This window comes from Gambusia affinis, linkage group LG16 (assembly GCF_019740435.1).
Source record: "Gambusia affinis linkage group LG16, SWU_Gaff_1.0, whole genome shotgun sequence".
NCBI classification, from domain to species: Eukaryota; Metazoa; Chordata; class Actinopteri; order Cyprinodontiformes; family Poeciliidae; genus Gambusia; species Gambusia affinis.
This window is the reverse complement of record NC_057883.1, coordinates 9247710-9269128: the sequence shown is the minus strand read 5'-3', so window position 1 is coordinate 9269128 and position 21419 is coordinate 9247710. Positions and strand designations below refer to the sequence as shown.

General features: G+C 37.1%; 1 pseudogene and 3 gene segments (V, D, J or C); 2 read left to right on the top strand and 2 right to left on the bottom strand.

The window, feature by feature from the left end:
* Positions 1 to 373: 373 nt before the first annotated feature.
* LOC122846625 lies at positions 374 to 9222 on the bottom strand (annotated as a pseudogene).
* A 2843-nt stretch (positions 9223 to 12065) lies between these two features.
* On the top strand, positions 12066 to 15891 carry LOC122846238. The segment is given in 3 exon segments: positions 12066 to 12263; positions 12356 to 12467; positions 15669 to 15891. Coding segments are annotated over 3 exon segments (387 nt in total).
* A 366-nt stretch (positions 15892 to 16257) lies between these two features.
* LOC122846624 lies at positions 16258 to 18116 on the bottom strand. The segment is given in 4 exon segments: positions 16258 to 16724; positions 17408 to 17512; positions 17789 to 17819; positions 18108 to 18116. Coding segments are annotated over 4 exon segments (468 nt in total).
* LOC122846236 lies at positions 17789 to 18640 on the top strand. The segment is given in 2 exon segments: positions 17789 to 18166; positions 18259 to 18640. Coding segments are annotated over 2 exon segments (384 nt in total).
* The last annotated feature ends 2779 nt before the right edge of the window (positions 18641 to 21419 follow it).

Sequence of the window (21419 nt, the reverse complement as noted above, 5' to 3'; positions counted from 1 at the left end):
AGAGAAAGGAGACAGATGACATGATTATCAACACAACAGAAGGCGGTCTATAAATACATTTTAGGGCAATGAGCAGAGAAGATCTTCAGAGGTTCCTGAGACATTGATTTACCTCTGGATTTACTTCCTAATCAAACCTCAATATGAATGTAGAGCTAGATCTATTTTAATTCAAAGCTTGAAGGTAGTGTAATTTATTAGTCTTCTGCCCACAAAAGTTTATAATCACAGCACAAGTAAACAAATTATTCTTCAATAAACGTTTCTCTCAGTCGTCTTCATAACAGATCAGAAAAAAAAAAGGTCACAGCTTTGTTTTCACAGTTGGAAAGGCACAGACTCCACGAAGAGCAGGGCGGTTAGTCATCCATCTCCATAAGAGTATCCTCTGTGCTTCTCACTGATCCTTGTCATGGCTGAGAGCTTGATGAACAGCTAGAACAAAAAGAAAAAAAAAAGAAAATCGCAAGGCATTACAGTCCACATGTTACAGCTTAATGTATACATGCATTTATATAAGTTAACATTTTATTAAATTATTTTATCCAATGGAAAAAAAAAGTCAGTTTTATTTCCCAAAGAGTTTATTTTCATTATTATGGATTACATCTTAAGAAATTCAGTTTCAGAAAATCAGAAGTTTACATAAGACCAATATAAAAAGATATATATATATATAAAATCTAAAATGTCAGCCTACTGGAAAGTAGGTGAAGGTACTGTGCTACAAGGGCACCACCAGGAATCTTGGGCCCTGTGACAAAAAATTAAATTGGGCCCCCAGCAGCCACTGGTACAATTTGAGTCTCTGACCCATCAAGTGTCACAATTTTAAAGCCTCGCTTTCTTTGGTCCAATACTGACACTAACAATATTTACTGCTAGTGAATTTTACATGCACTCTGCATACTGTATGAAAATAGGTTGCTTAATTTTTTTTTTTTTTACATTTAGATTACTGAAAGATCTCCCCCCAACCAGCAACACTCACAGACAATGAGCAAAATACACATGAAGCAACCCAGACTTCTAAAAAAACGGGTGAGGGTTTATGCTGGTATCTGTGTTATTGCTGCTCACTGACTCACCTGTTGCTAAGTGTGGTATATATATATATATATATGAATATGTTAACTTTTTCCTCCATTTATTAAATGCTAGTGAAATTGAGACAAATACTAGTCTGTAACTAAGCTAACTATGTTAAATGGTTGATAATCTCAAAAAGCTGTACATTTTGAAAACCTGACTTTATAATTTTTCTTGGCAGCATAGTAACAGCCACAGTCGTTCTGGTCTTCTACTGTCTGCAGATCCAGGTCTGGTCAGGGATGGGTAACATTTAATGTTTACAACTAAAAACAATAAAAAAATAAAAAAAGGCACAATAGGATTCATTTGTTACGGACAGGAAACCCATTTTTTCCTATTTCCATATATAAATAAAACTATTCACCCTGCTGTGCAAAATATTTATATATAATGTTAGGTCTGTTCCCTTTTGAAAGATCTACTGCATTAATGCAGAGCGGCATGGAGGCGATCTGCCTCTGCAGAGTTAAGGTAACCCAACTCGGTGTAACAGCAACTTTCAGGTTGTCCACATTTCTGCCTCTGGTCCCTCCATTTTCTGCTGGCCAATCAAGCAGTGACACCATGGTCATTAAACCAGGTATGGGTCTTTATGGCTGATGGACCAGGTGCCAAGTTCTGCAGAAAAACGAAATCCGCATCATAAAAGTGGTCAGCAGGGCGAGGCATGAAGCTCTAAAAAGTTCCCACAAGATGGCTGAGTTGCTGTTGGACTTGATGAAGTTACAGTGGACCACTGTGGCTCTTCGGATCGTCACCGACTGTGGAAGCTTCAACATGGACCTCGAGCAACTTGAATTTTGAGCCTCTCCATTGTTCCCCCAGAAACTGGTAGATTGGTTTCCAAATGAAATGTAATATTTTCTTTAACTTGAAAAGAGAACTTTGGACCACTGAGAAACGGTCCTGTCCTTTTTTTCCCCTCATTAGCCAAAGTTCAGACTTCATCAATCTCCCAAAAACTCTCAAACAGGCTTTTCATCAATCAAACTGCGGCGATCGCTTTTGCTTTAGACCGTTTCCCTTCCACTCAAGTTTCTATCAATATGCTTGGATATAGTGCTCTGAACAGGAAGCTTCTTCCTGTGGTTTACTCTGCCATCAATGAATGTTTGCTGGAAAGGTGTCAAATGTCTTTTAATTGGTCTTAATATAATTTTCTGAGAAACTGAAATATAGGTTCTGTTTATCTATAACAATCTGAACAGACAGACCCACTATGTAAAGCTCTATATAACTATTAAAATAAATCACCTATGATGGCATTATAATTTATTGAGATGTGGTAGCAATTAGTAACTCACCCTCCTTTGTCACGGTGTCCTTGAAGTCCATGGCCTTGGAAGTCAGATCACGTGTCAGAGCCGTTCCACTTCACCGGAGACATACACCAGATCAGGAACGTACACTGTGGAGACAGCAGAACAGATCTCAGTTAAACTGTAGCCTTTCCTCTTTTTTTTTTCTCCCTCCCCCACAACAGATTTAATTCCTAAAAGTGCTTTTATACAAATTATCCACAAGAGGGCAGCATTTGCAAACGTTGTACTATGTGTCTTCTCCACCAACATCAACAGCAGACTTTCAGACTTGTCTATTCAGGAAGTTAGTGTACATTTCTACTAAAGTTTTGAACTTTGTAGAAAGTCCTGAAGCTGTTCTGTCTGAGATGAAGGTAGATAAGCATCAATTCTTTATTTATTTTAAGGAACTGATTAATTAGAACACATTTAATAATAAGACTAAGACCATTAAAATAAGAATATTTTAATTATACAAACATATTAAAAACAATAAACTAACAAAAATGTTTGTGGTGGTTTGGAATAACACAAATTTCAAAGTACCACTGTCTTGCGTTATCAACCAGAAAAAGCAGAATGTGCTTCACTGAGAGATTCATATGCCTAAACTGACAAGATTGTGACTCTTGAGACCAATGACAACCACATTAGCCTGAAATCACTTTTCAGCACCTTGAATTAAAGGGGTATTTTCATCTAGTTGGCTATGGTTTTCCCATCTTTTTATCATATGAAGTGAACAGAGGACGCCTCTGAGCAGCACATCTCACTTCTCCTTACCAGAAACTCCAACACGCCTCCAAATGATGTATTTGAAGTTGCAGTTTCCGTAGCGACATGGGGCTAACAGTTTTAGAAATTCCAGAACAAGACGTAATTACCTTTAATCTGTGAAAATTTAAAGGAGTTCTGCAAAATAATCCTTTCAATGAGCTCAAGAGCTAAAAGTAAAGCATTTTTCTGTACTGTAAGAATGGGACCCAACCCTGAATTTCACACATAAGAAAAATGCTGTTGGAGCATGTGTCAAAGGGTTTGTTTACCTTTTCAAGGTATATTAAATTTCATTCTTTATCGTCTGTTTGGAATATAGCGTCTCTCTGTTTACTGATTCCAGAAATTAGATGTTTTCCCCCTGCCCCCAACAATAAGGGCTGAAAAATAGTTGATGCTTCACACTTTGTAACAGAAAGAATGCTCACAAATGCATGTGTGCATTTTATGCGAGACACATGACATGCATCGACTTACTTTCCCAGCATAGTAAAAGGGGAACCAGTAGAGGAAGATGTCAGAGAAGGCCTCAACAATGCTGAAAACGCCATAAACAACCCAGTAGGTGAGCCACTGGGTGTCGTCGTCCTTGCTGGTGCTCTCAATGGCCTTGATGCTGAGAAAACAGGAGGAAAATGGAGAGACGCTTCTAACGCAGTGTGTGGTACTTTTTATACAAGCCCATTAGATCTGCATGGGTGAAGTGTTGCACATGAAAAGAAAAAGAGAAGAATGTTTTTAAAGTAACTCTCATCTGTAAACCCAGCTGGTCTATTGTCAGGAAGTGCTACAGTTTTATCGTGAGCTGAATTTATCCTCACATTTCCAGTCATTTTGATGCGTCTAACACTTTGACCTTTGGGACTGAGTATCATATGTCCCTGGTGTGGGCGTCTACTGCAGTGAAACTCGACAAACAGGCTGAATAGATTATTGGCAAACAAAGCATGAATTCATGAAAATGGAATTAAAAAGTCAACAAGTCATGCATTTCTTTCAGATATAAACACTGTGCGCATTTATAATGCGAGTTAAACAGGAAAGGTCCGTTTTACAACCAGACATTAGGACAAGCAAAAAAAATTTGGACAGGCTTCAGGGGAAGGAGGAGAGGATATCCAGTTATAATACAAACACTGTCAAAAGAATCATCACGAGACGGGAGACCAACAGGAACCAGGGCCGAGCTCAAACCAAAACACACACAAAAGACGTGTAGACTCATTTCAAAACTCACCAATGTCCGACTCTGCACGCAAAATGTAAGCAATCCGTGTCCGAAAAACATTTCGAAGGCAGTCGGCTTTTAAAAGTTACGTTTGTATTTTTATCAGCAATTCAGATTCTAATCATTTTAGCAGAAAATGCCGTGTTCTTCTGGACTGCTTTATAGTTTCATGTTTTTATAATGAGGCATGTAAAATTCGACATGTTACGATAGGCTCGTACAACAGTGACATATTCAAATCTAAACCTTATGTCTAAATATAAACGTCGAGCTAAAACCGTCATTAAAAGTAAAATTATATATAAAAAAAACCCTCAAAGATATTTCTCCATCATAACTGGCTGGTTTCTCTCATCTTATGTTTGCAATTGTTATGATTTAAAACAATGTTTTTATTTTGATACTTCTAAATAAATCTAGAATTAAAACTGCCTGGTCTATTAAAAAAACCAACCCAACATGTTGGTAACACCACACATCACCAAACATGAGTCGCAGCCTCCCGGTTATAAATGGCTCTGATCCAATTGGCTGCTCTTTACATCTCATTTGTTTGTTGCAGTTCATAAACAAATAGCTACACAAATGCCGGGATGAACATCTCTTTGTGAGAAAGATGAAACCCAAAACAAAGGGAGGAAAGTTCGAACTGCGGTCTGCAGGAACCAAACGGATTTATTGAGTGAAACAAAAGCAGCTGGAGGGTTTTTTTGTTGTTGTTGATGTAAATGAGAAAAAAGCAGAAACATTCACACAGCCGTGTTGAATGAGTCGATTCAGTTGGATTTTATCTCAGTTTTTTCATACGGTATCGATTCACAGCAAATGCCATGTCTGTCCATCGTATAAACATTTTTCTCACAGGGACGTCAGGATGGTTGGTGTAATTTTTTTTTTCTTTTTAAGCATGTTTCTCTTTTGCCTTTCTGTACTTTTGTTTGGGCCGCACCTCACTGTCTCAGCAATGGAAAGTCTAACTACAACCAGCTTTGAGGCATTTCATCAAATTGGCAAAGGGCTGAGTTTTAATCTGAGCTGTTTTTAGTAGATACCAGGAAGGAATGAGTCCGCAGTCAAGCAAGGTAGCTCCATTTTATTGCTCTGACCTTCCTAACTTTGTGTGGAATGGAAAGTCCTGGACTTGGCGATAATGGGAGCCTTTCAGAAATTATCGAGTTAAGCAAGTCTGCATTCCCAGGGCACAAGCGTATCTGAACAAAACAACTAAGTTATTAGTGGGACTTTGAGAAACACTCTTCTTTCATCCTTCTGTTGTGGCTCCCAGTGACTTTGGGAAATAGAATATTTTATTTAAAAACTATGAATTAAAATCATTTTAAAATAAATTTCTAAATCTGAAGATTATGGTAAACTTGTAACCCTAGCATACCCCATATGCCTGGCTGACCACATTCTTTTAGCGCACTGATTTACTGACTTTTTGACCCTTGCCAAGATGGCAGAACCTGGTTCACCAGTCTGCTTAATATGTGGCGAAAGACTGGCATTGAATATGGGTGTCAAAGTTCAAGAGTTTGACAGCTGATCTTGAAAATGTGTGCCATCAGAAGGCCGTTCTCGCTCAGAATCACAAATGGAGCGAAGTTGCAAACCTTCCCAAACAGGACAAAATCAACATGAAGAGGTATGCATTTGGAGTCCTTGCAATCTTCGGATCCACATACATCTGTGAGCTCTTACAGCAAAAATCACATTAACCAGGTAAAATAAATATTTTAATTAGCTATTATATAACAGTCAAATATAAATACATAACTATATATTGTTAACAGGAGGTTTAAATGCAAAGACCCTAATAAACAGAGGGTATTTTTGTTTGAAATTGAGCATCAACAAAGTGTAAAATGCGTTTTGTTACATGCAGAAATAAGATTTTGTGTTCTCTACATCAAAATGGGTTGTGGCTCCAAGTGCTTTCTTTTTATTGGGAGGCGGCTCCAAATGGCTCTTTGAGTAGAAAAGGTTGCCGCCTCTAGAGGATACTAATGTTTAAAATGGTGCTGTATTTTTCTTTCCAAAGTTAGTGGGTGTGGCTTTCGGTGTGCCAATTTGCTTACATTCAGGTGTGTCCAATAATCCGGTAATTATGGCATCAAGACATACCTTGAACAATCTCGTTTATGGATCTTAGAATTTGGAAATGGCTCAGATTTGTCGAGTGGTCAAATGTTTACAAAAACTTGTAGATCAGATATTGGCACATCTTTCATAAACCCTAAAATTTGGAAATTTGGATCTTAAATGACAGACAAATTTGCAGCTCAGCAAAACAACAACAACAAGAAAAGGCCCAACCCCGAAATGACGGTTTAAAACAAGCTATAAAAACATGAAGTTGGAAAACAAAAGGGTACTAACTGTCCAACAGTAGAGAAGAAGACTACCAGTACATTTATCTTCACACCTATAATTACTAAAGTGACGGGCAAGAAACAATGCTTCACTGCTTTCTAATATCCTTTTCTTCTGATTGGACACGATAAAGGGGAAAATGCTATAGAAGGACAGAAGCTAAAAAGACATCAGTCCTTATCAGTGTCCATGTCAGAAGTCCAAAGTGTGTCAAGTGAAAGATCTCACAGCTCAACAGGGAAGCTAAAGAGGTATTTCTGCTAGCAGGACAAAACACAGAGCCACTCAGCTGTATTTTATCCTTTTCTAAACAAAGGTTAGTGACAAGCAGAGAGTACAGGCTTTATCAGTAACAAATTCCCATTAATAGAATGCTATAATCACCAAGTTAGAGTGAAAAGGCCATGAAGGACTGAATATAATCTGGTAAAGAATGTGAAATAATAATTAAAAAAATCAAAAGGTCCATCAAGCCTGATGGAGCGTAGCACAGTGGCTCTAGCTTAGCATGTTTGTTACAGAAGGCTTCCTAAAAGCTATTTTACCATTGTTTAGCCACAATATAAATCTGCCATTTAGCAACTAAACTGAAAAAAAAATAAAATAAAAAACAAAACAATACGTCATTTTAAATATGTAGGGAAAGCTTGTCCTAAGTGCAGCCTTTAAATATTAATGCCATGTTTATCGCAATGGTTTTCTTTAGATAAGAGCCACAGTTTATCATGCCTCATCTGGCGACAGGATATGGTGATCTACAAGCTTTTACAGACATTTACTTAATGGAAAAGCATTTGCTGCCAGAGAGCAAAGTGTGAAAATGAAGCGATACAGAATGCAGCTGGCAGGCTGATATCATCAGACCTAATTCAAGTGCATTTCATCCATTTTAACTCTGTCAATCCTCAAAAAAGGATGTTCACAACTTAGAAGTGACAGATATAATGACTGGCTCCTGTAGATCAAAACATTATAAAACATTTCAGTTCTGGTGACACAGAAGTGCTTCAGATTAGGCACAATTAGATGTTCAGAAACTCTTTGTTTTTACTGTAGAGCTGGGTCTAGACATATTTAACACAGAAATGCAACAGAACAAAAAGCAGCTCTGATAACCAACACGGTGTGGTTTGACTCTCACTTCCTGCTTCTTTGTGGCTACATGCGCACACATGCCATGTGGTGAGCGGACCAACACAGACATAAAGTTCTTAAGATGGCACAAATGCATTTATGTGCCCAGTCTGGCTTTCAAAAACAGATCATTGCCAACAGGCAAGGTAATTAAGAAACAAATTTCTGTACATTTGTAGCCTCTTAAATAATTTTACTATCCTAGAAGGGGTGTTGCTCCAGTTTGTACAATTACAAAACAAAATTTGCCTACCCCTGTAGGAAATAATGCGACACTTTACATGTCACCTGCACAAATGAGATTAGCTGGAACTTCCAACTTGGCTATTTGAATGCATTACCTGTGCACTTCTTTTTGTGGACTCCTACTTCATGTGATAATATTTGAATAAAACTGGTGGATCTGAATGTAGATCACCCTGGTTGACACGTTTCCTGCAGCTGCAGACAAAGAACTCCTCTATTGTGTCTGGTCGGCATAATATATTGACTTCTGCTGTGCATATTGATTCAATGGAGCGCTGTCAAAACACAACTCCCAGAAAGCTAATGGGTGGAGGAGCTTGTTGCTGAATGTCATCCCAGGATATCCCGTTCCATTTCTGCCCTGCCGTTGATATTTTAGGACGGATAAAAATACCCCTGCGGCCAGCTGTTAGTGCCTTAGGGATGTTACCAGCAGCTTTATAGCAACATTTAGATTGAAAGGTTTTAGAAGCATAATTATATAGTATGATTGAAGGATTGAACTTTGGAATAAAAGATTGAGAGGGTCAATAAAGCAAGTTAGTCACTAATGTCGGCCGCCTGTTGCAGCTGGAGTGGCGAATTATCAGCTGAATTAGATAACAGTGGCCTTTACTGGGCAGTGCTGTTCGAAAAGCATACATACATCTTATGTGTGTTAAAAGGCGTCGATTTTCTTCAGTAGGAAAACGTACCCAAAGTGATATGTTCCCTCTTCACTCCAGTTTTTTTTTCCACCACCGCCAACTGGTCCGTGACAAAGTTTTTCTCGTGGAGCAGCGACACAAAGCGATCTTTCAGCTGACTCATTTTTGCCTTTCCTCGAGCCTGTGCACAACGCAGCAAACAAAACAAACGTCACCAGGACCGATACTTGACACTTTCTAAAACAAGAAAAGAAAGTGTTTCTACTGACCTTTGGTTGTTAACTTGCTCGGAAAGCGGCAGACAAATCCCAACCGCCCGTTGGCTCCTCGGAGAGTTGCGAAGACGCAGAGAAGGCGGAGTTTGAAATCGGCCCGCTGGCCAATCAGAACGCAGCTCAGAGTAAAGTTCAGCGTATCAGTTGACGAAATCCAACGGTTTTTTTTGTTCCTGCTGGCTCCGAAGGCAGACGATTAACCCTGCGGGATGCCGTCGGCCCTATCCCGCAGAGGTGATGAATTATTTAATAAAGCAAACCGTCTAAGATAGATTACAGATAAACTCATTGTCTAAGACACGAGGTTAGGATTAAGACAAAAAACATGAATAAATTTAACAAAACTCAACATTTATTAATAAAGGTAGTTTCTGACATGCATACTATGGCTTATTGCCCAGGGCACCATACTCTTAGGGGGGTGGCAAACATTTAAACGTTTTTGTGAGAAGTTATGTTTTTTTTTTTTCTATCTCTAACCTTCTCAGTGTATATAATGTAAATGCTGATCTGTTCTGAACTGAGGAGCGGAAAATTAAATAGTTTTTTTTTCTTGCAGGAAAATAACATTTATTTTGTGTATTTGTTTAATTACTGGATTTTTATTTATCTATTTACTTTGTCCTGTTGCTAGAGTTACATCTCCATCTTTTATTCCCTTCTTTCCAAGATGTTTGTGTTTTTAACTATTTTTTGTACAGTAGTTCATCTGGGATGTGATTTTTTTATGGTTTGATAATTAAAATAAAAATGATCTTTTTATACAATTGAACAGTTGGGTAAACAGTTGATGAGAAATTTGAGTTTTCTACTGAACGGATTGCTTTAAAACTTTCAAAGCTCCATGAAAACGTGAAGTTTTTTTTATAACAATGCATCCCCTCTACCAGCCACAGGTTTTTCCAAAGAAGTGGCTGCTAGTTTATTGTGAAATAAAGATGTTATCTATATTTTTAGATGATGCACTTTTACTGTTTCCAGTACAGTGTCATGCACTACTAACTAAGTAACTTATTTAAAGCATTACCAGGATGTTTACGTTCATAAGATTTGCAATTAGTTCATTTTATTTAGCATCTTTGTATATTTGATAATCATGAAGACACTTTATTTTTAGGTTTGCTCCATTTTTTACAGACTAATCTTGTCTGTAAATGGATTTGACATTTTCAAAAATGGCTGACTAGAGGTTTTCTTCTTGTGTAATACAGTTTTAGGTTATTTTCAGCTGGGCCATAACCACTCCATTGTGTGACAACACTGTTTAAAGATTATTCTTTTTATTTTAGACTGACTAATTGCAGGCCATAATACATTTGTGGGGTTGATATTGAGGGATGCTTTTTTCTGACAAAATTTGGAAATTGCCAATACATACTCTGGTGCAGTCGGCCTATCTGAGTCAGTGAATAGGGCTGTGGAAGCAGAATACTCCCTGGACAGAAAGCCAGTTCAGGGTGTACTCTGGACTGGACTGGGTGTACATGTTTTGGTTTGTCTCGTTTTGAACAAACCAAAACGAGACAAAGTAGAACTTTGTGGAGCTCCAGTTGTTGTACAATTATTAAACCGTGAATTCTCTAGCATAAAAGTTAAAGGAGGAAATCCTGCCACCAGTTTGATCTTTAACTCAGCCACACTTGACTTTTGCAGCAGGAACTAGTGAACAAAGTGAACCAGTAAGATCAGGAGTGGGAGAAAAATCCTTAATTATTGGCAGCTTTCAGGACATGTTTGAAGAGCAGAATGACACATTCACTTTAGGTGGACTTACTTTTTTATTTTTTTACATAGGCCTAGGTGAGGAAAAATCCATTTATAAATAATTTCAAACCTGAATTTTGTATTTACTAGAGTTATCTTTATCAGATATTATAATTTATTTGATGATTTGAAACAACTAAGTGTTTCAAAAAATAATAAAAGAAGAAACATTTTAAATAAATAGTATATATATATATATATATATATATATATATAAATTTTTGATCAATCTCAAATGAAGGACTCCTTGCTTGGATACCCCTCATCATCTCTTTTAACTCTTGATACTCTGTTTCTTGGTTGCTGACGGAAACCAGTTGTCTAATTCAATGAGACCTATAACATCTTATTTTTTATTTTTTAGTTCTCATCATTTATGTCAAATATCAAATTTATCTTAAAGATAAATCCCTTTTTCTTTTAAAAACAAATTTACAAAATACAGTAAACATGAAAACAGTAGCTTTCTTGCATATAATTTTTGAACAAAATCAAAATATTAAATTTTTTTTAATCAATTTTGGACACTTAAGTGTTTTTTCAAACAAGATCAATTAGCTCAAATGTGCTAAAGTTAAGCAGTTTTACAAGATTTTCATTCAGAAATTCAGATTTTCCGACAAGATATTCTTCTTAGCTTACTCAATTTGCTTAAACCATAGATGAATATAAATAAAAACAGTGTTTAAGGTAGACTGCCACCAGAAAGCATCATAGTTAAGGTATTGAAAACGTATTCTGTTTTAAGAAAATCGCATAAGAAGCAGAATTAAGTATTTCCAGATGAACTGGTCCTTAGGGAGTTGAAATATTTTCTTTACTAACTATGGCTCTCTCAGTTTCACATGGACAGGTGCTGAGAAAAACATCAGTCTCCTCAAACATCATCTGCTTGACTGAGTTCTGCCTTCTGATAGAGTCTGATCCTGCACAAAGTTATCTGAAACATTAAGAGATTAAAGATGCTACATGCTAGCTTTAAATTTAGTTCGTGCTTCAGAGACTGATCAGCAGCATTCTGAGAGCTTCATGATCAATAAAGATAATACAGATCAAATAAACTCGGCAACAATGCTATAGTGTTCACAGAGTAAAGAGCTGTACAAAAGAGCAGAGTGTTGGTAAGGACACCAGAGGTGAAAAATTAACTTTGACTTTAACATATTTCATTCTGGTTTGTGTTATTTAATAAAGTATCATAGGTTACATAATAATCTGTCATGAGTGTGCTGAGAGCAGAGAAATGATTTCCATAGAGTGGAGGCTTTGCATGGTCAGCTGATCCTCCAGTGAACTGAGAAGGTTTATAGTCCTGTGAGTTCAACACTGCAGGACTCAGATCTGTCAGTCAAGCCAGCAGAAGCAACAAGCACCATGACCCTCATCACCATCCTCATCTGGACGCTGAGCTGCTGCTGTTTTACAGGTTCATTCACTCAGCAACATTTCTAACATGATGTGCTGCCTTTTCTCTCCTTTCTTTCTGCTGACAAATGAAGGATTTGTTTTTGTCTGCAGGATGCAGAGCTCAGATCACTGTGACTCAACCTGCAGTGAAGACGATTACACCAGGATCCACTGTCACTATCAACTGTAAAACAAATCAGAATGTTTACAATGGAATTTCTTTGTACTGGTATCAGCAGAAACCAGGACAGCCTCCAAAGATCCTGATATATAGGGTGTATAAACCCCACTCAGGAACTCCAGCTCGGTTTAGAGGCAGTGGAGGCGACTCTGACTTCACTTTGATCATCAGTGAAGTTCAGGCTGAAGATTCTGCAGTTTATTACTGTCAGAGTTACCACATGTGGCGGCGTGTTCACACAGTGATTATTAGCCGTACAAAAACCTCCCTCAGTCAGACTGCAGACACTCTGAGCTGTTAGAGCAGAAAGTGAACAGACTCTGATACAGATCACTGAACACAGAGACGACTGGAAACTCTAACATTTCTAAAAGATTCACATGTAAGAAAAAGATAAAAAGGCATGAATACACAATGGAAAAAGGAAACATCTTAATTTTGACAAATCATTTTTACTAGCACAGTAAATAAATCTGGAAACATTTTTAGATTTAAAGAAAACTTTTTTCACTGATACAGATCAACTCATTTTCTACCTCCAATCATTCCAGTGGTCAGAAATGCTCCCTCTGTTTTATCTCTTGTTATCATTGAGGCTGATTTGTCCCAGTGATTATAAATTTATCACTATCTCTATTTATCTTCAGAGCAGCTGCAAAACTCTGATGGTTTCAAACCTCCTTCTCATCACGTCTGAACAAATAAAAATGTGAGTTATTGTTTTGGGATTTTATGATTTCACCTCTAAGGTCCAAGAAACCAATCAGTAAATTTTAAAATCAGTTTTTATTTTTCTTCTTCCTAAGTTTCTTCTTTCTATTTTGCTCTTAATAGATCAAGTTCTTCAGTGGACCATTGAATGATTTTTACTGCAAAATTTTATTAGAACATTATTTCACTTTCTAACCAAAACGTTTCTATATTTTGTAAATCAAGTTGTTGCAAACTGTCTGGATTCCAATAAACAAGAAAAAAATATCCAGGAAAGTAGAAACACAAAGTTAGACAGGTTAAATATTATTTCTACACTAGAATGTTCGATCAATTACAAGACTATCATATTAAAATATAAGTACAAATGTTGTAATGTGGTGGATCCTTTAGTTGAAGAATGGAGAAAATTTATTTTGTTTATTCAACATTACTAAAACAAATTTAATTGCAGAATTCTGGATAATCATGAATAAATATTTAATTCTTGTATTTTGATTCATGCCTTGAGAAAATCCCTGAGACCTCAGAATCTTTGGAAGGAGGTTTTGGATAAAATTTCACTTTTGTCGGTACTTTGAAAGTGAATCCCTGTCCTGGTTTGGATCAGAATTTTTTCAAACTCAAATAAACAAGGTTGACCAAAAGCCCATAATTTTTCTCAGCTATGATGTTACTGCAGTCCAATATAGTTGATCAGGTGCTGAGATCTGCAGACCCCAATAAAAACCTGGATGTCAACATTATCAAACTCTCTTGTTTGGAGAAACTCACCTTATGATTAAGGGTAAATATTGTGTGTTCAAAAGACATGAGAAATCCTCTGTGACTCAGTCTTGGAGAATATAAAATCTCATAATGGTGAATGACTGAATGAACTCTGGTTAAATTTTACCACTGCTCAGCCAGTAAAGTGAGTTGTAAGTCTGTTATCTTCATGTTTATTCAAAATGTTCTCACTTGCTCAAAAAATGTATAAAAATCTGAACCACTGATGCCTGGATGCCCAGATCCAGGCAGTGGATCAGAGCTCACCTCAATGACAATTCTGGAGTTCAGATTAAATGTCCTGGACTAAATCTCAACATTAATCCCTGAGACAGAAAACTGAAAGTATTTTGTCTCACTGCAACCAACTTCTATTTGTCACCTTGAAGGTTTAACTTGTTCATGTGTTTTCTTTTGGCTCTGCTTGTTGTTTTGGTCATTTGAGAGTTACTTGTCTGTGTGTCTCTTTTGAAATATAAAAGTCAATAAATAGATTTTTGGAAATAAAAAAGATGAGAATCTATTTAATTTAGTGTTTATTGAAGAACATTAATGAAGTGAATTTGATCAGCTGTCCAATAAACAAAATTCATCATATCCTACAGACGACGTGTAAACAATGTTTCTATACATTCAATGTCAACATAAATTAAAAGTATAGTTTATAAGCTAATATAAAATGGCTGCATATCGATACTAAATAGTATAAAACTCAAAATTTAAATAATAAACACAAAAGGACATTTTTAATCCAAATTGATCACAGTCACTTGGAAAATCTTAACAAACCAGAAAGAAACAAACTGAGGATAATTGTAACATGAAATCAGGTTACAATACAAAAACTTAAACCTTATTTTGTTCAATGTATGGATCTATTTTATGTCAAACTATTGTTGTTTGTGTGTATTTTACTTTATAACAACACATTAAAGGGACAATGTCACCATCAGCTGTACAATAAATCCTGCAGCAACAAATCAGCTATAAAAGGTGGATTATAAACTAGATTTAAAGGATTTCTGATTCCACTGTTTTACAGTATTTTAAGATAATTTTCTGGGTTTGTGTTGCTTGAGGCTGAAAGCTGCATTTGTTTGTTTCTGGTGAGGCAGAGCAGATCAGAACCAGAAGACCCGAATGGACCAGAAAATTGATTCCACATCAGATCTTTAGTGGGTTGAGATGCTAGAAGGTTCAGAGATTAATGAACCAACAATGTTTTAGATTTGTTATCTAAGCCATGATGGCCGATGAGAGAACTTTAGAAATGGGATGATTTGCTGCATCTCCCTGGTTTTAATTAAGACACTGCTGCAGTAATCAATAAATACTTTATTTGATGTGAAGTTAAAATAAAAAGTGAATATTCTCACTAGATGAAGACGTGGCTGAATCAGTTCTCTGTTTTCTGTTTCATCACTGCAGGTGTGGATTTGCATGATCTCAATGCATCGCTGCTCCTCAAGCTTTAAGTTCTTCTGCTGCACAAAGTCCAAAGTGTGTTTGTGCTGCGACACTGAAAGCTGCATCAGGATGACGTCTCCAGTCGCTCTGATGGTTGTGTTGGGTTTTCTCACTCAGGGTCAGACTGACTTTTGAATTTATCTATCAAGTTTTGTTTGAACTCATACTTATTACTGTTTTCCTTTAACATTGATCATTTCTACTTTCAGCATCATCTGCCAATAATTTTCTGACTCAGTCTGAACCAACAAAGTCAGTCAGTGTTGGAGCGACTGTGACCATCAGCGCCACAGGAAGTTCTAATATTGGTTCTTATCTCAGTTGGTACCTGCAGAAACCTGGACAGCCTCCTAAACTTCTTATATATTATGTTTCAAATTTGTTCTCAGGAACTCCATCTAGATTCAGAGGCAGCAGATCTGGTACTGATTACACTTTAACCATCAGTGGAGTTCAGGCTGAAGATGCTGGAGATTATTACTGTCTGGGTTACCATGGTAGCGACGTGTTCACACAGTGATTTATAGTCGTACAAAAACCTCCTTCAGTCTGACTGAAAGCTGCAGGTGCAGAGAAATGATGAGAACTGGTTCAGTGAACACATCACAGAAGTTAGCAAGTAAAACCAAAGAATATCTAAGGTTCAAATCCACTAAATGATTATTTTATAAACACAGATGTTGAAATTAGTTTTATAATTATGGATTCTCTATAAGTTTTCTGAAGCTTTGCCTCACAAACACTAAAGAGTCTTTAGTTTTTACCTAAAGGCTTTTACATGTGCAGGTTTCTAAAACGTTTTATAAACTTTAAAGAAATGAAGATGAGATGATGTTTGATGAAGAACATGAACTTTGAAACACAACAATAAATACAAAGACAGTGATTCTCATAAATCTGCAGTTTTATTGAAACAATCCATTTACTCCAAGTTACATGAGAAACACAAGGAAGACGAATGAAAGGTGAAAAGTAATGATTGTGAATAAAACATGACAGCATGATGGTTTCCAGCCATGAAGCTGCAGCTCTACTCTGAGCAGCGGTCAGGCTCCAGGGTTTGAGTGACAGGACTCTGTCCACTCTGATTGGCCTCACAGCTCACTGAGCCCGCCTTCCTCCACTGGTCAGCAGGGAGGCTCAGGGTGCTGCTCCAGCTGTAGCGGCCGTCCCCCCCCAGCACCTCCAGGCTGCTAGACACCCCTGAGGACCTGCTGCTGCCCCCCACCTTCCAGCCCAGCCTCCAGGTGGAGGGGAAGCCCCCGCTGGCCAGACACACCAGAGTGACGCTGCTCTGCTGCTGCTGCTCTTTGGAGGGGGGGAGGACGGTCAGGGTGGGCCGCAACACACCCACTGGAGGAGAGAGGGGGAGAAAAGACGCAGCAGTGAGAACCCAGGCTGCTGGAGACACCTTCACTCTTCATCGTTACTCAGCACGTCTTCATCACAGGAGACTCTGAGTAACGAATCGCTGAGACCATTTTCTGATGGTTCAACTGAGAGACCAAACATTCAAGTGGAAACAGTTCAAACGTCCACATCTGTTTCTTTCACTTCCTTTAAACTACATGGAAAACAAATGAACCGTGAACACAAAGCTGCTCTGAGTTCACTCACTAAATATTAGTTCAGTTTGACAGGAATTCAGCTTGAACGTTTAAAAATGAAGAAATTATCACAAACATGTTGGATTAACAGCTACAAATGAGCCAGAAAAGACAAAAAACTGAGAAAAGAAATAAAATGTTGGTTTTGATGATAGAAAAATTAAAACTTAAATTATCCAAAGCATTAATAAAATGACTTTAAACTGTACATTTTATTATTTCTCCAGATCATTTTTACTGGTTGTTTGTTTTAGATTTTCACAGTTGTGAAGCAATACAAACTTCTGTGAAGCTCAGTCATAAATTTATAAACATTTACATTTTAAATCAAATAAAATGAACAAACTTTGCTGGAAATTAAATCAGTAAAGTTAAAAAAAAGTTTAATTCTTTTAATTTTGCTACAAAGAAAAACTTTCTAGTACTTACAGTCAACGATGAGTTTGGTTCCTCCACCAAAAGTGTACCACTGTGATACAAACTCATTGAGAGGCCGTACAAAAACCTCCTGCACTGTCAGTAGACATCTAGCTGCTGAAATTAAGTTTTTAAAGTCATAAAAATCCCAGTTTAAACTGTATTTAATATGCAAATCATTCAACATTAATTCAGCTTTAAATTGCTTCATAATTTTAAAGAATATTTTTGGTTTATCATTAATGAGAATCAAGAGTTACTTTCCATCCTGTGCAACATTGTTTAACAATTCAGCTCCTATTATGTTTAAATGTTAAAACTATTTTTCAATGTAACTTAATTAATAAAAATATTTTAAAAATATCATCTTACATTGATATATAATATATTTACCTGTGAGTTTTATAAAAAGAGTCAAATGATCCTAGGATGTCCAAGACAGATTTAATTTGAATCCAAGAAGTGAAAATCCTTCATGTTGTTTCTGTTTGATTTTCTTCTATTGCAATAAGATGATGAGAGTTTTAAATCCAGTATCTATTAGTGTTGGTTCAGTGTCTCTGTTTGTCTGGTGCTGAGAGCAGAGAAATGATTTCCATAGAGTGGAGGCTTTGCATGGTCAGCTGATCCTCCAGTGAACTGAGAAGGTTTATAGTCCTGTGAGTTCAACACTGCAGGACTCAGATCTGTCAGTCAAGCCAGCAGAAGCAACAAGCACCATGACCCTCATCACCATCCTCATCTGGACGCTGAGCTGCTGCTGTTTTACAGGTTCATTCACTCAGCAACATTTCTAACATGATGTTCTGCCTTTTCTCTCCTTTCTTTCTGCTGACAAATGAAGGATTTGTTTTTGTCTGCAGGATGCAGAGCTCAGATCACTGTGACTCAACCTGCAGTGAAGACGATTACACCAAGATCCACTGTCACTATCAACTGTACAACAAATCAGGATGTTTACAGTGATTTAACCGGTGAGGGTTTGAACTGGTATCAGCAGAAACCAGGACAGCCTCCAAAGCTCCTGATATATTCGGTGGATGATCTCCAGTCAGGAACTCCAGCTCGGTTTAGTGGCAGTGGAAGCGGCTCTGACTTCACTTTGACCATCATTGAAGTTCAGGCTGAAGATGCTGCAGTTTATTACTGTCAGAGTGAACATGAAACAGATGATGGCTACGTGTTCACACAGTGATTATTAGTCGTACAAAAACCTCCCTCAGTCAGACTGCAGACACTCTGAGCTGTTAGAGCAGAAAGTGAACAGACTCTGATACAGATCACTGAACACAGAGATGAAACCTCACCAAGGCCTGAAGCTCTGCAGTACATCTTAATAATTAACTACAATTAATATTTGATAAAATATTGAAACATTTCTTAGTATCAAATAAAGAAGAAGTCCATGATGAATACACATTAATATTTATTAAATTCAGTTTTCATACATAATTGTATCCATTTGTTTCAGAAAACACAACATAGATCTTTATTAGATTTTTATTACCAGCATAATTTAATTTTGAACATAAATCAAATGAAATATTTATAAATATTCCCTTAATTTTTGCAGCATCAAGTTTAAAAACTAAATCAGGTTGAATTTATCTGGACAGTTTAGTGGTTTCCTCTGAAGTTTCTCCAGGAAAATGATTATTTTCTTGTAAATGTGATCTGGTAAAAGAAACAACGTCAGTTTTGATTCAAATGTTTCATGAAACACAAACAACCACTGACAACGTAAGGCAGGGTGTCCAAAGGGAGGTTCAGGGGCCTTTAGTGGACCATTGAATGATTCCTTACTGCAAAATCACCAAAAACATTTTCTTACATGTTGGTTACATCTTTTAATCTTTTAATAAACAAGGTTGTTGTATTTTTTGATTTCTTAGTGAACTGAACCACATTTATCCAGAGACTTTTCCTCAAAAACAGACGATGTCAAACCTAAATCTCAATTAAATCATCAAACTTGAATAAAGCTGCAAACCTTTTCAAAGAAACAGCAGATCCAAAACTTTTTCCTTTAGTTGAGAATGGAGAAAATTTATTTTGTTTATTCAATGAGGTAAAACAAATTGTAAAACTACAGAATGTGCTGAGATAATTCATGAATAAATATTTAATTCTTGTATTTTGCATCTGACTGACCTTTCACCTCCTCACACTCCAGGTGTCTGTTTGACTGTTTGCTGCTGCCATCCTGCAGGATCAGATGGTAATCCCTCTGTGACTCAGTCTCCAGTAGTGAAGTCAGTGGCGTTGGGGGAGACGGTCTCTCTGAGCTGCTCAGCCAGTGAAGGAGTTGATGATTGTTAGAGAATTTTCGGTATTATCATTTTGTTATTACTTTAGTTCAAATTCAGTCTGTTTAAAGTGTTCTCTTCCTTGTCTGTTTATCTTCTGACCTGGAGGTCAGGATTGCCTGTTAATTCTGTGTTCTCAGACCCTAAATTCTTATCAACCAGAATGCCCTCTAAATTGCCTGTGAGCAGTCGTATTTTGTTTTGTTAACAGCTTGACCAGATTTGAACCGGGCTCAGATCGTAGATTAGTTATCACACCTGGAAATACTGGTTGTTTAGGTTACATGTTTTACGACCTCTGCTGTTTTTCTAACTGTCTTTGGCTGTTTTTCTTGACAACAAAACAGTTTGCGTGAGGAGATCAGAACTCTGTGAACGCTTGGAGAAGCTGCCATCAGAGTTCTCCTTTGCAAAAGCTTCAAAATTCATATAGTTGTCTGTGGTTCTTTATTTAGGTTCAAGGAAAAGTATCTATCATTTTGGTGCTGAAAATCTTCCCGCTGTCAGGCAGAGGAAGACGCGCTGAATGTGCAGGCCAGAGTCAACTGGACCTGGAAAAGACCAGGAAGCAAATTCTTCATCACGCAGGTCCGACTTTGTCTGTCAACGGCGGAGACGAGATCCGATTGACAACCAGACAACTACAGAAACAGGTGAATTTTAAAACAAAAGAAGTTATAATTTGAGTCCTTGTCAAATATCAGTTTGACAGAGGTTTGAGTCCTGTCAATACCAGCTTGACTAAAGAAAGGTTTGAGTCCTTGTCAAATACCAGCTTGACTAAAGAAAGGTTTGAGTCCTTGTCAAATACCAGCTTGACTAAAGAAAGGTTTGAGTCCTCAAATATTATTTTGACTAAAGAATTGGAGTCCCAGTTGACAGAGTTTCAACTAAAGGCAAAAATTTCAGAGCCTTTACTTGGAGGACACATATGTAAGTCCTCACAGATAGGAAGTTTTTATTGCTGTGTTGATATTGGTGTTTATCTGCTGCTTTGTTGATGTGTGTGAAGGAGGAATGGTGCTTCTCTCTGGGATAAACCTCTCCATTGAATTGGGATCCAAAGTGAAACGCTGAAGCTAGGCTCCAAGTAGAAGCCTGTTTTCAGAAGGCACTGAGCGCTGATTTACATTTCTCTGAGAAAGCACAAAATACCAAAATTTTCAAGCTAAATTGCAAGTGATTTAATGAAAGTAAAAAGCACACATGAAGGGAAAGGTCAAGTGGTGACACCTAAAGACAGTGAAAAGTGAGTGTGGGCTTGTTGTGATAACACTCAGACCTTTCTGAGTCGAAGCGAGAGTTACAGCAACAAGAAGATGCCACCACTCCACTCTTCCTATCCCTCGTTCTATAGAGTTCACTCTAGGTTTAATTATTGTGATGAAAACACTGTAAATTAGTTCAAGGAAGGAAGTCTTAAAGATGGAAAGTTTATGTTCAGATGGAGCCAGGAAACGTAATGTACCTGACTAAATGGAAGAGAAGTACTGAGATGTTGAAAGTTAAACACATGGTGTGTCTGAAATAAGCGCCAGGTTAAAAAAAAAAACTGGTACCAGACAACAGGAAATTATTGTATTGCTAGATCCTAATATAATGATATCTTTTTAAATGTGCACAAGTTATTTAAAACAGGTTCCTGAAGACTAGAGTTTAAAATTAATTAAATTATAACATGACAAATAAAAAAAAAACATTGGAAAATTCCTGAAGCT